Source organism: Asterias rubens, chromosome 22 (genome assembly GCF_902459465.1).
Source record: "Asterias rubens chromosome 22, eAstRub1.3, whole genome shotgun sequence".
Taxonomy (NCBI): domain Eukaryota; kingdom Metazoa; phylum Echinodermata; class Asteroidea; order Forcipulatida; family Asteriidae; genus Asterias; species Asterias rubens.
Genome location: NC_047083.1, coordinates 2,292,193 through 2,305,816, shown reverse-complemented (window position 1 = coordinate 2,305,816; position 13,624 = coordinate 2,292,193). Strand labels below are relative to the sequence as shown.

The 13,624-nt window shown below is 38.8% G+C and overlaps 1 protein-coding gene across 3 annotated transcripts in view; it reads right to left on the bottom strand.

Moving 5' to 3' along the window:
• Window positions 1-2,993: 2,993 nt before the first annotated feature.
• LOC117305048 (oxysterol-binding protein-related protein 8-like) overlaps window positions 2,994-13,624 on the bottom strand; it is a 56,817-nt gene continuing 46,186 nt past the window's right edge. For all 3 annotated transcript variants that reach the window (XM_033789756.1, XM_033789757.1, XM_033789755.1), the window contains 15 exons: window positions 12,819-12,899; window positions 11,851-11,973; window positions 10,773-11,025; window positions 10,413-10,573; window positions 10,012-10,190; window positions 9,305-9,386; window positions 8,521-8,619; window positions 7,711-7,906; window positions 7,016-7,113; window positions 6,748-6,837; window positions 6,469-6,504; window positions 6,256-6,356; window positions 5,235-5,420; window positions 4,612-4,895; window positions 2,994-4,098 (listed from right to left, as the gene is read on the bottom strand). In XM_033789756.1, coding sequence (XP_033645647.1) covers window positions 3,836-4,098; window positions 4,612-4,895; window positions 5,235-5,420; window positions 6,256-6,356; window positions 6,469-6,504; window positions 6,748-6,837; window positions 7,016-7,113; window positions 7,711-7,906; window positions 8,521-8,619; window positions 9,305-9,386; window positions 10,012-10,190; window positions 10,413-10,573; window positions 10,773-11,025; window positions 11,851-11,973; window positions 12,819-12,899 — 2,232 coding nt within the window. In that variant the 3' untranslated portion in view covers window positions 2,994-3,835. The remainder of the gene's footprint in view (window positions 4,099-4,611; window positions 4,896-5,234; window positions 5,421-6,255; window positions 6,357-6,468; window positions 6,505-6,747; window positions 6,838-7,015; window positions 7,114-7,710; window positions 7,907-8,520; window positions 8,620-9,304; window positions 9,387-10,011; window positions 10,191-10,412; window positions 10,574-10,772; window positions 11,026-11,850; window positions 11,974-12,818; window positions 12,900-13,624) is intronic.

Genomic DNA, 13,624 nt, shown 5'->3' with positions numbered 1-13,624 from the left:
CAAGTTTAGAACTTGAGGTCTCGAAATCAACTATCTAAACACACACAACTTCGTGTGACAAGGGTATTTTTTCTTTCATTATTATCTCGCAAGTATGACCGATTGAGCTCAAATTTTCACAGGTTAGTTATTTTATGCATATGTTGAGATACACCAACTGTGAAGGCTAGTCTTGGACAATTACCAATAGTGTCCACTGCCTTTAAAACTTGAGTCAAAAATAACCATATCCACTTTACAATTCCTAAGCCTTATACAAAAATGCCAAATTGATATTTGAAACAAATTCGAGAAGTAAACTTCTTTAAATTTTGAGTCAAAAATTTCCCTATCCAGTAAACACTCCTTAGCCCTTAAAAAAAGTTTTAAGTTTGAAACAAATTCGAAATTAAATGCATAGAATATTATTTAATAAAGCAAATGTTTAAAGAAAATTTACTTTGCTAGACATTTCAACCAATTTCATTGAGAGATTTTTTCCTGACATAATTGTTTTGTAGACATAAGTAAATGAATAATACCAAGTTGTATGACATATAAACAGTAATAAGGAATTCTATTTCGCCAACCTAAAACGACCAAGCAGCTGATAGTTCAAAACATTGTGGGAAACGGCTCCGTCTGAAGTAACGTAACTTCTGAGAAGGAGGTAATTGCTCACTCAAATAATAAAATACTTCAGTTGAAGCCTATGCATCTGAAAGCACACAAAGTAAAGCAACGAGGGTGTTTTCTTTCATTATTCTTTTGCAAATTCGATGACCAATTCAGCCAATTTTTGTTGAAGACAAGTACAATATAAAAGAAAAAAAGAAGAAACAAATTTGAAGGTTACTACGCTGCTCCTTTTATCTACATGTTCGTATTAAGTCTGAAATCAAAATGTAGATTTTGTTTTTTAAATTTGAATGTTATTTGGAAAAAGAAAAAAAAAAGTGATAACTAAAATAGTGTTGAAAAATACTGTTAAAAAATGTCAAATTCACAATTGAAAATGGAAACTATGCAGACCTTAGTGAAAATTTAGAATACAGTTGACTACTTAAAGTATTAATAACATACTCCGAGCTCTGTGAATTTGAATAGGCTTTACCCAAATTTACAAAGTTTGGTTTTTAAAATCTAAAAAAGTCTGCAAATTTCTGCTTACCCTAAACCGGTTACCTTTAATATAATGCCCTGTATATATACTGTTTGTCACTGGTTTCCCACTACTTTGTGCTAAGCAAAGACAAGTTTGTTTTTTAAAATGTGGAACTATGTTTACATGTCTGCCAATTTATGCTTACCCCAAACAGGTTATCATTAAATATTATGCCCTGAATATGTATTCTGTTTGTTACTGGTTTCCTCCTACTCTGTGCTAAGCAAATAATAATCTGCTTAGTGGCTCTTAGAGAGAGAGTGACATGAGGAAGATTCCAGAGGTTTAAATATAATGCTTACCAGATTAAGGTTACCAGCCAAACAAGCATATCAGATGTAGCATCAAGACTGGTATCTTGCTAATTTTTGCTTAGCAGAAAGTTTTAAGCCTAACTTTCTGCTTAAGCAGCTCCATGAAACTGGGCTCCGAGTATCACAAACATGTGAACAAAATTTCTTCCGAGAGAAGCGCCAACTCTGACCAGAACTGAGTTTTAGATAAGGCAGAGTCCCGACGGTTCAGCCAGTGTCCTCTGCTGGTCTTCAGGTAAACTCTTCTATATTTTACACACTGCTTAACAGAGACACTTTTGCTTAGCAACATCTGGTCACCAGCTAGCTTGCTAGGTATGTATACTGTTCTAGACTGGAAGCCTGTAACCACAAACATCTTCTTCTTTTTTTGCTGAGCAAGATAATTCCTTGCTTAGAAAATTTATGTAAGATAAGAAACGGGGAACTTAATTATCTTCAACACGTGACAATTCATGAACCCTTTTAGAGTAACTTTTAAGCATACACTGAACAAAACCATTCATCAAAAATTTTGTTCGACTCATAATCACTTCCAGAAAGCTCCAGGAAGACAAACACAACTTTATAATCACATGGCCACGTTTTACATAAAATGTACCATTGGAAATGTCAAGTACCATACCTTGTCAATCACACGGTCGTAGGATCATAATATTTAATATTTAGATATAATTATTATGTATAATAAACAACAATAAAATAATCGTTTACTGTTTTCATTTCTTTAAATATTTTTTACGATAAAGTTTTTTAGTATTCTTTGTCACAGATACAATACTTTTTTTGTTATAGTACATTTTTTTAATTATCTTTTTATTCTCTCTTAAATACATTTTGACAATATAAAAGAACCGTAAACATTGTGACCCAAAATAGGCAGGTTCCTAATCAAGATCCAATGTGAATCCTCTAGTGCAGCCATAAGATACTACACCTCCATTAACTATACATTACTTGACACACTTTTGAACAAAAGTTTCTTACATTGGCCCCATTTTTGTTTCGCTTTATCAAAATGTGAACAAAACTGTAGACGAAATTTGCTGTCAACAACAGTGAGTACATCCACCTTACAAGTTTTCAAAAACATTGGTTTCACAAAATATTGTAACATTCAAATTGTATTACAATACAAAGGTCAAAGGTCAACTCAGTTACACCACAATATACTATACTAAAATGTGGAAATAACCCCTTCGGTTTGACGGCGATATCTACAAGATTGGACCCCGCTTTTGAAATTTTCATAGGTTACATTTTACAACCAATCAAACAGTTCCAAAATCCAAAGGTATTGACCCCTTGCACGCACGTCACACGCAGCGACTGATGTCACGCGTACCATGTTGGTGGTCAATAGGTTTACCTGTAAACGCCGCGTCACCTAAAAATGCGCACTTCACTGAATAACACACGTTGACATTGACCACCAAAATGGCGCATCCAAGATTTTTCTGATGATGCCATCAGGTGAAATGGGTCAATACTTTTTCTTTTGCACTCTTTCTACTTTTCCTCTTGCAAAGTTTATAATTATCTTTAGATACAAAAACATACAACAGTGGTTACACCACATTCATCAGGTCATGCAAAACAAGCGAGGGCGCCCTGCTGAATACAATTAAAGATGGCATCAATGATTTAACTAATGCACATTTCTTCCTAAGCCACATTTACTGAATAGCAGCATATTGTTCGTCTCTCCGCTCAGCCTCTGGTGAAAGAAAGCAACAAATAAGACTCCGGCCCTAGATTTACGATTATTAAAGTCCTCTCAAACATATAGATTCTTATGTTGAACAAAGAAATATTGACTAGAGTGAGATTTGTACCAATGACCTCCGGATTAACGTGCCGGCGCTCTACTAACTAACTAAGCTATCTACCTATCATGACTGGCTCCCTGCAAGTTTGTGTGTGCGGTTATATGTCAGCAGATGGAAGAGGATTGTTTACCAGACAAATTCCCTCGGCACTGAAGACATTGCTGAGCGACATCAGGTTACCAGGCAAAAATGCTATGGAAATGTGCATTGCTGTCTGCTGGCTCCCTGCAAAGTTTTGTGCTGTACATGTTTTTGAAAAGGGCCCTGGGATCAGCAATATTTTCTGCTTAAGCAGCTCTATGAAATTGGGCCCAGGTCTGCAACCGATAGACCGAGTCCTTAAAACAAAAATGGCCGAATGAGCTAGAGCTAAAGGCGGAGCTAAGGTGAGGAAGGGGGAGGATTTAAACAACGCTCCATGCAGAAAAGTTTTGATGTTACACATCAACATGGCACTAGTACTGAACATATCACGAGATGATTCCTAGGTTGGAGGTCACGAGATGATTCCTAGGTTGGAGGTCACGAGATGATTCCTAGGTTGGAGGTCACGAGCGAAACAAGAACCCCACAATGAGTTGTCCGAGTAGCAGCACGGCGGCGATGATGATCATTTCTCGACTCAAGAGGGCGCTTTCACTGCCGTCTTCCCGTCGACTCTGTCTGATCATAACGGCGAGCCTTGAGTTGATTGCTTTGAGTTCTTCTTCTATCCTCTTCTGTCCCTCGACCATCGGGAGGATTGTTTGGTCGATGGGTAACACTCCACCTCGGTAGGCTGCACCGCCTTTAACCGTCTTCCCTGAAGTGACTACAAGATACAAACCAAATAAATATCAACCTCAGAGTGAAAACAAAGGTCAAATTTCATAAACATACAATCCTTGGCTCAATTTTGTAAAGCCAGTAAGCACAAAAAAATTCTTAAATATTATTGCTAGTTAAAACAGGTTACAGGTCAACATTCCATGACATTTACATTGTTGCCAACTGGTTCTCAACTCATGTTTTGCTCAGCAAAGAGAAATTTGCTAAGCATTCTTTTTCTGCTTAACAGCTTTATAAAATTGGGTCCTGGCCATGCTTTATGTGGCCCCTGTTCCCCCATTCCATGTTGGCTCTCTGCACTCCAGCTACGGTCTGCGCTCCAGCTACAATTAGTATCAGCAGGGGACATTGGAGTGTATGTTTATTGTCACCTAGCCCAAGCATCTGACTGGGATTGTACCATAAAATGGTGCTTAGCAAATTTATGAAAGGGGGGGAGGGGGTGGGGGGAGTAATTACAAAGAATCAATGAGAAATGTTTATCAGAAGAACTTACATTCGTCTTCAGTCATCTCATCATCAGAATCTTTCTCCTGCGGCGTCGAGCACTCACTGTCTCCGCTCCCGCTTGCCGCAGCAATGACGGGCTTCGACCCCGATAGCTTCTTGTGCTGCAGGGAGGCGTTACGCTTTAAGCGTTTCTCGAGGGGCCCGTTCTTGTGAGGGAGGCTGATGATGCTGGTGGTGCGGAGGATGGACGTCTTGTGACGGGTTCGAGTCTGGATGATGCCGTTGTGCTCGAACTGCTCGATGTCGTTGAGCGGATCCCATGGTCGGTTGCTGGATTGAGGGGTAAAATTAGAAATAAGTTAATTATTTGTTTTATAGTTTATGTGATGGTATTTTGTAATTTTTGATTATTTCACTTCATCTTGTGAACTTTAAGTCACGCATTTTGGTATAATAATGTATATTCTTTAATTTAACTTCATGCCTGTACGGCGCATTGAGGTGGGATTCGAACCCATGACCTTTGCAATTCTAGAGAAGTGTCTAACCAACTAGACCACCAAGATAGCCTGGTAGCTCGAGACAGTTCAAATCCTATGCTTTAGCAGCGAGTATGGCAAACAAGTTAACATCTATTAAATTTAATCAAGAAGATTAGGCTTCACTTACTCCATGTGTTTATAGACCCAATCTCTAGTGATCTCGTCTCTCTCAAACAGACGTGGAATCCACTCTACCATCTTGACCTTTCTCTCCTTGTGGCCTTTCCGTTGCTCCTCTTCCAGGACGAACTTCTCGTTGGTCGCTTCCTGGATCTCTCCCCTGGCCAAACAGTCTGTGACTCGGGACCACAACCTGAAGCGGGGGATAAGATCGTCAGAAAATAAAAAATTCATGAAAATGAAAAAGTGTTGTCCTCTAGACCTGATCTTAAACAAACTTAGGACTTTAGGAGTTATTAAAAACTTAAGGCTAGTCCTAAGTTAGGACAAGTATAAACCCTACCTCGAGATAAGACTAGTCTTAACTCTTCGCGAAATCCACCCCTGGGACCAATTTCATAAAGCTGTTAGGTAGAAAATGCTGCTTCGCAAATTTAATAGCTAAGCAAGAAATGAGAGGGGTAGGCAGAAATGGTAACTGGCTGGTAACTGATGGTAATAATATCATATTAAAGAAACTAATAAAGCGCAGTATTGCCACAAAACAGACAAAAGTTAATGGCAGAAAAAAGGGAAACGTTATAATATTATATATTAAAGGACACTTTCGGTAAACAGTATTGTCCAAGGCCCACACTTCGTGTATCACAACTTATATATAAAACAACAAACCTGTGAAAATTTAGGCTCAATTGGTCATCCGAGTCGGGAGAAAATAACGGGAAAACCCACCCTTGTTTCCGCCGTGTCATGACATGTGTTTAAAATAAATCCGTAATTCTCGATATCGAATATTGATATTGTTTTAATGTTTTCTCAAAAAGTAAAGCATTTCATGGAATAATATTTCAAGAGAAGTCTTTCACCATTACCTTCTGTAAACCCTGTGAGTTATTTGTAAATCTGTGAACTTTTAATTCTTGTTCTGTTCCGAAAGTGTCCAATGGCTTTAAAGGTGAATAGACAATTTTTAAAATCGTACACTCTCAGGAAATATAATGGGTAATCTACTGGAAAACAGAACTGACTTTTCTGACTCCCTGTCGGACTGCTCCTCGACGGCGACGGTGGAACGCAGCAACCTGGATGCTTTAACATCCTGTGACACCACCCAGAACAACTCCGCATTCTGTCAAACAAACAAAACTCAAAATTATCACAAAGGCATTTTTTTTATGAACAAAGGAACAGTTATCACATAACAAAGTAGTAGGCCTAAGGGCCATGCAAAATAGACTTACCCCAGTCCTTTTGTCTCTGATAAAAACTTTGTCATCCTATATGAGAAAGAAGCAAATATTTGTTAAAATTAATTGATAGAATGCGGATAAATTTAACAGATCATCATTGCATTATCTTTTAGAATTCGCTTAACTTTATTTATTTTTTTTACAAATAGGTACATGTATGAAAAATCCCAGACTCAGGAAATAACAAAAAAGTGCAACAATTTAGAGCTTTTAAAGACACTGCCAGTTAACTTACCCCAATAAGAGAAAGAAACAAATTTACAAACTCACCCAATGGCCTTCCAGAGTTGCGAGTGTTTCCTTGCCAAACTTGATCTTACCCACGATCTGATTGGATGAATCGCTGCCACCAAGGAATGGCTGTGTGGAAATGGACCAATCACAACAGGTGTAAGAAGCAATGAACAAAACAAATCTTGTTTCAGAAAAACCACTCGGAGAAGTAATGAATAGTGTACATCACATTACATTTAGCAGGCTATTTTAATAAAACAAATTCAGAACAAAAAATCTTGAAGATGAAGTTTGTTAGAAGTACCTTCAGTTTAAACTCCAGCTCGGTCTTGTACCCAGTCTTGTCGCATTCAATACTAATCCGTCCTCCATACTCCATTGTCAGGGTACCATACAAAATTCCTGAAAGAGATGTAGATATTTGTAGTTAAAGACACTGGACACTATTGGTAATTGTCAAAGACCAGTCTTCTCACTTGGTGTATCTCAACATATGCATAAAATAACAAACCTGTAAAAACTTGAGCTCGATTGGCTGTCGGAGTTGCGAGATAACTATGAAAGAAAAAAACACCCTTATCACACGAAGTTGTGTGCTTTCAGGTGCTTGATTTCGAGACCTCAAATTCTAAACTTGAGGTCTCGAAATCAAATTCGTTGAAAATTACTTCTTTCTCGAAAACTACGTCACTTCAGTGGGAGCCGTTTCTCACAGCGTTTTAAACTGTCAACCTCTCCCCATTACTCGTTACCAAGTGAGGTTTTATGCTGATAATTATTTTGAGTAATTACCAATAGTGTCCACTGCCTTTAATGATAAAACAACACTTTGATATCATTTTGCAAATTTTTAATCTTAGTGTAAAATATATATTATAGACCCCTTGCAATACGCTCATCGTACTCACATGTGCCTATCCTGGGTGTCATTTTGGGTGTCAAAATCATATACAAAAGAGAGTTGACACCCAAAATAATGCGCATTGGTGAAAAACCTACCCTTGCAGTTGGCGTAAGGCATGGTGATGTGGTAGTCTTCCCCCCGGGACAGGAACGAAAGCGTGGCCAGCCCGTCCATCCCCGCCGTCACTGAGTTGCCGTAAAACTTAGACTTGGCAAGAATACTGCCGCTGATGCAGAAGCCGTCTTTACGATTCGTGATGTAGAAGGCCGTCACTGGAGGATGATGGGATACCTGGAATACAAAGCAACAACAAAAGATGTCTGGACATTACTCAAAATAATTGTAAGCATAAAAACTTACTTGATAAGGAGCAATGGAGAGAGTATAAAACATGGTGAGAAACGGCTCCCTTTGAAGTATTGTAGTTTTTGAGAAGAGGTAATTTCTATTAAATTAAATATTAAAAGGCTTCAGGCAAATATAAGCAGGGAACCAGTCACAACCAATACGCAACTAAGATTTCAACTAAGATTATTATCTGCTTATCAAAGCTATCTAAACAATTTCCTTATACCCCTGTTGGTCAGGGCCCAATTTCATAAAGCTTGCTAGCATAAAAACTTGCTAAGCACAGAAAAGTATTGCTTAACAGAAACGGGTTACCAGCCAAAATTATCTTAAGTTGACATCGTTGTGACTGGTGCTCCATTCAATTTTTGCTTAGCAAAGAAATGTGTCAAGCAGTGTTTTCTGCTAAACAGCTTTATAAAATTGGGCCCAGTTCACATCTTCAAAAAATATAAAATGCAAAAGCGTGATCTTGCCCCCCAAAAAAGAAGGTAACTCGGAATATCCTGAAAAATCACAAGATTGAAAATCTGCGCCTTGTTTTTGTTTAATCTTACCTGTTCAGCGATGTAGAATGTTTGACTCTTGGTCTTAGGGTGGGTCCACAGACACCTGAAGACCTCCCCTATGATGGGGTTGTAGGGCTTCTTCAGACCCTGCAGAGAGGAATAAAGAAATCAAAGAATGTACAACAAATGAATTCCAACAAAATAGTTGTATTGATTTTCAAAAATTATTCAGTGCTAACTTGTATGCAGCAATTATGGGTATTTAAAAGTGCTTATGTTTAAGAAAGGTGGGCCGAGTTTTTGAAACTTATTTTTGGAGTAACCTTTTTTGGCACAATCAGCAGCAAACCATGCTAGAAACACTGGGGCGAACCCCTTCCCTTAAAGGGGAAGGTACACCTTTGGTAATTGTCAAAGACCAGTCTTCTCAGTTGGTGCATCCCAACATAAGCATAAAATAACAAGCCTGTGAAAATGTGAGCTCAATTGGTCATCAGAGTTGCGAGAAAATGATGACACAAAAAACACCCTTGTTGGACGAATTTGAGTGCTTTCAGATAGGAATAAAAGACTTCTAGCTAGAAGTCTTTAATGATTTTATTGAGAAATTACCCCTTTCTCAAAAACTACGTTACTTCAAAGTGAGCCGTTTCTCACAATGTTTTACACCATCCACAGCTCTCCAATGCTCGTTACAGAGTAAGTTTTTAAGTTAATATTTGTTTTGAGTTTTTACCAAACGTGTACCTTCCCTTTAATGATAAGTGCACTTGGCTCTATTACGTGCATTATTCAAAACACAGGACCTACAACTTCATGAGTTCATACCAACCTTTGGTTTTTTGTAAAAACCAGACAGGTACCAACGAACGACTTGCTTCATCCGAGAGAATGGATCATCCTCAAGAAGTGATCTGAAAAATAAAAATAAAAAGATAAATAAAAGATTCACTCTGATCCAGAAAGATTTTCTATGAATCTTGGCTTTCCAGCAACCCTTAGGCTTTCTCAACTGATTGCAACAACAAATGTATTTAATTAAGTTTTTTTTATGGGACTTTAGAAGTTCCCAACGCCCACCCCCCCCCCCCCCCCCAAAGAACCCTCAAAACCAAAACCCAATGTCGTCTCATAAAAGTTCCCTTTCAAATCCACCATATTCCCAAAACTACACTCACTGTGACAAGAGATCGGCATGATAGTAGAAATCAGAGAGTTTATCCAGGAATGATCGCGGCTCCAGAATGAATGTTGGAAGCACCACTTTAGAGAGGTCCATTCCAGGCCGGACCTGCTTCTCCCGACCTCTCCCCCCTCCCCTCCCACCCAACGTCCTGTTACTACACTCACTGTGACAAGAGATCGGCATGATAGTAGAAATCAGAGAGTTTATCCAGGAATGATCGCGGCTCCAGAATGAATGTTGGAAGCACCACTTTAGAGAGGTCTATTCCAGGCCGGACCTGACTGACCCAAACCCCTTCCCCCCCCCCACCCTCCCACTCCTCTCCTACCCAACATCCTGTTACTACTACTCACTGTGACAAGAGATCGGCATGATAGTAGAAATCAGAGAGTTTATCCAGGAATGATCGCGGCTCCAGAATGAACGTTGGAAGCACCACTTTAGAGAGGTCCATTCCAGGCCGGACCTGCTTGACCAGCATCCAGATCAGACCCTTATTCTCATCCTCAAGGGTCTCTGTCTGCGAAGAATCCTGAAACAGGAAAAAAAAAAAAGAAGAAGACAAGGTTACGCCAACAATTCATGAGAAAATGGGAAGAACTCAATCCGCGGCAGTGAAGTTAATAAAAAGAAGTCCCCTTGATCCACTAAGTAAATGTAGTAGGGTTAGGATACCACTACGCCAACCCGACTACCAAAGACAGAAGAGGAGGCCCAAGACATAAGAGAACAAGTGAAACTTCTTGATACTTACAAGTCCTAGTTCCTCTGCTTTATTGACTTGGTACGTCGTCTCGTTATGAGTGCGAGTCGGGCTGTCTATCGTCCCGACTTCTTCAAGTTCCGAAAGGTCTGAATCACTCTTACTGTCTTGGTCGTTATCGCTTTCATTGTCGGCAGAAATATCGTCAAGACCTGGTCAGGGGAAAAAAGATATACAAAATGTGTGTTAAAATGGTCCACAGTGGTTAATAGACTGCAGGACTTGCAATCACAAGCTTGTGGGTTCAAATCCTACAAAGCTAATCGCTGATTTCACAATGACTTTAAGAAGTATTGTTGTCTAGTTAGAATCACAATTTCATGTTTGAACTGAGTGTTTAGGTTCTTCTACCTTCATGCTTGAAGTGAGTGTTCTCAATCTCGCTCTCGTTCAGTCCTCTCTCCTTGCTGAAAGACTGCGAGATGACCGTGGGGTCAAGGGTCGTGCCGTCCCTCATTGACCTCATCAGTAGGCTGGAGCAGCGGAGGGCCAGCTCCAGGGCGTCCATCCAGCATTTCCCCGCGGCCTCCGAGGGCGCTCTGAAGATGAGGTACTGGCTGGGGAGTGGCTGGGTGATCGAACCCATGTTCTCACCTTTCGGTCCCTGATTGCGAAGTTGAAACGAAAACAAAACTATTAGAGCAATCTTCCCAGGAAAGATTTCAAGGTTCGGCTTTGTCTTATCTGAGTAGCCTATATGGATTGGCCTAGGGGGGTGATAGACTTTGAGGCAGAAGCAATCTGTCCTTTTCTTCATGGACTCAACTATTATCTAATTTATTACCCTAAAACAGTGCCCTCATATGGGCAAGCAGTGCGGATATAGTTTAGATTCCGTCAAGGAATCTTTGATTCAGTTCCATACTTCCTTAAAGGCAGTGGACACTACTATTGGTAATTACTCAAAATAATTATTAGCATAAAACCTTTCTCGGTGACGAGTAATGGGGAGCTACAAAAAATTCTGAGAAACGGCTCCCTCTGAAGTGCCATAGTTTTCGAGAAAGAAGTAATTTTCCACGAACTTGATTTCGTGACCTCAGATTTAGAACTTGAGGTCTCAAAATCAACCATCTAAACGCACACAACTTTGTGTGACAAGGGTTATTTTTCTTTCATTATTATCTCGCAACTTCAATGACCGATCGAGCTTAAATTTTCACAGGTTAGTTATTTTGTGCATATGTTGAGATAAACCAACTGTGAAGGCTAGCTAGTCTTTGACAATTACCAAAAGTGTTCACTGCCTTTAATGAACCCAAGTCTCAACACTCAAGGGGTGACGGGTCCTTTTTTCAGCTGCGCTTTGCACAGGTTTTAAAGGACTTAATTTGTTCTGTCTGATTTCTCTTGTTTTGTTTTTGGTTTCAATATGTTTGCCAGCAGGGTGGAAGTGTGCAATACAAGTATATAATTATTATTGGCTTACCCGAGTAGCCCATATGGATTGGTCGAGGGGGTGGTAGATCTTGAAACAGAAGCCATCTTTTCTTGAGGGTCTCTCGATCAGCTCACAGTTGTTGAGCAGGATTGTGCCGACCCACTGACCATGCTGTCAAAATAACACAATCATTTCAATTCAAATTAATGTAAATAAAAGAAAGAAAAAAAAAAAGAAAAAAAAGTAAAGCAATAACAATCATGTTGGTTACTTAGTGGAAAATATAAATTTTTCCCATTTAGGGTGGGAAAAACAAATAAATAAAAAAATTTACGCAAACTATTTTAAACCGTAACAAAACACAAAAGTCATAAGGCTCCATTAATTTTTTTAAACTAATGTGCATCTGTTCATTCGAAGTTATATTTGTTACATTTCTAAATTTTGTTTTCATGACCGCTGACATGGTAGTTCAAGAAGAGGCAAATTTTGTGATGATATTTTGGTTATTTTCTAAATTTTAAAATAATCACGAGCAAAATAAATGTGAAAAAATAACCCTAAAGACATTAACAAGGTCAATGAACAGAACATAGAGTTACAAAAATGTATATATAAGAACTAGAGGGGGTACTGGCCTTTATACGCGACCTGGCATGCGCGCACAGGCAGGCTTTTAAGTTGAACAAACAGGCATTGCTTAGCTTGTGTTTGTGCGGCCATTTTGTAAGTTGAAAACAAAAAACAGCATCGCGTAGCGTTCATAAACACAAACTCCAACGTGTTTCTTATTCAACGCGCGTACAGAATGGTGGCGCGCGTGTCTCCTTGCGGTCCCGTGGCGTTTGTGCAAGAAGCATCACCAGTGCACCCTCTAGTTCTTATATATAACTCTATGGAACAGAATGAAAATAAGACTCAGACTGGAGGCTCTGAAATCTTTGTGCGCCAAAGTCGTACATGTACATGTAAGATAAATTTGATAAATTTCGAAAGCGCCACTATTCTAGCCTTACCTTAGGGCTTTTGTAGATTATCAGAAGACCTGGTTTCAAGACGCACCAGAGTTTGGTCCAACTTTTCAACGTTCCTCTGACCTGTAAAAAGCAAACAAGAAGGTTGATAATTATTACCCCCCAAAAAAATAAAAAAACGTGTTTGATTCTAAGGGCATGAGATACTTTTTCTTAGTTCTTGTTAAACTTAAAACATTGTGTAGTTTTTCTTATTTCACATCATAAATTTCCTCCCAAAGTTGAGTCTTGTATTTTCATGGACTATTTCTATTTGTATAAAAACTTATTGTCAAAAAATAACTAATAAAAAATGTTAAATAAATAACAATGTCAATCTTCTTCACCGTGCGAAGCCCCAATTTCTACATGATACATGTGTGTTTAGTTAATTGCCAATATAACTATCAAGTGTCAATGTCCAAAAGTAACATAATTATTTGTTTTTTCCCTTTTTTTTCTATAAAAAGCCTATCAATAAAAAGCCATTATGATATTGGTGCTCTGCCAAATCCTAGTGTAAACAATGCATTAAAGTGTTTTGGGTCAGGTTAAAGGAAAGGTATACGTTTAACAAAAATAAGGCCAGAAAAAAATGTAGCATCCCCACCCGCTTTCTTAAAAGGATTTGGGTATCCCATCCCTTCATGTGTTTCTTGAAAACAAGATAATTCACTCAATTAATTCATTTCAAGATAGTTTAATATGCCAAAACGTACAGGGTTAGAAAGAATATTTTTTTTTTTTTGGGGGGGGGGGGGGGGTACATCTTAAAAAGTGCCCTATATACACCCGACACAACCCTTTTT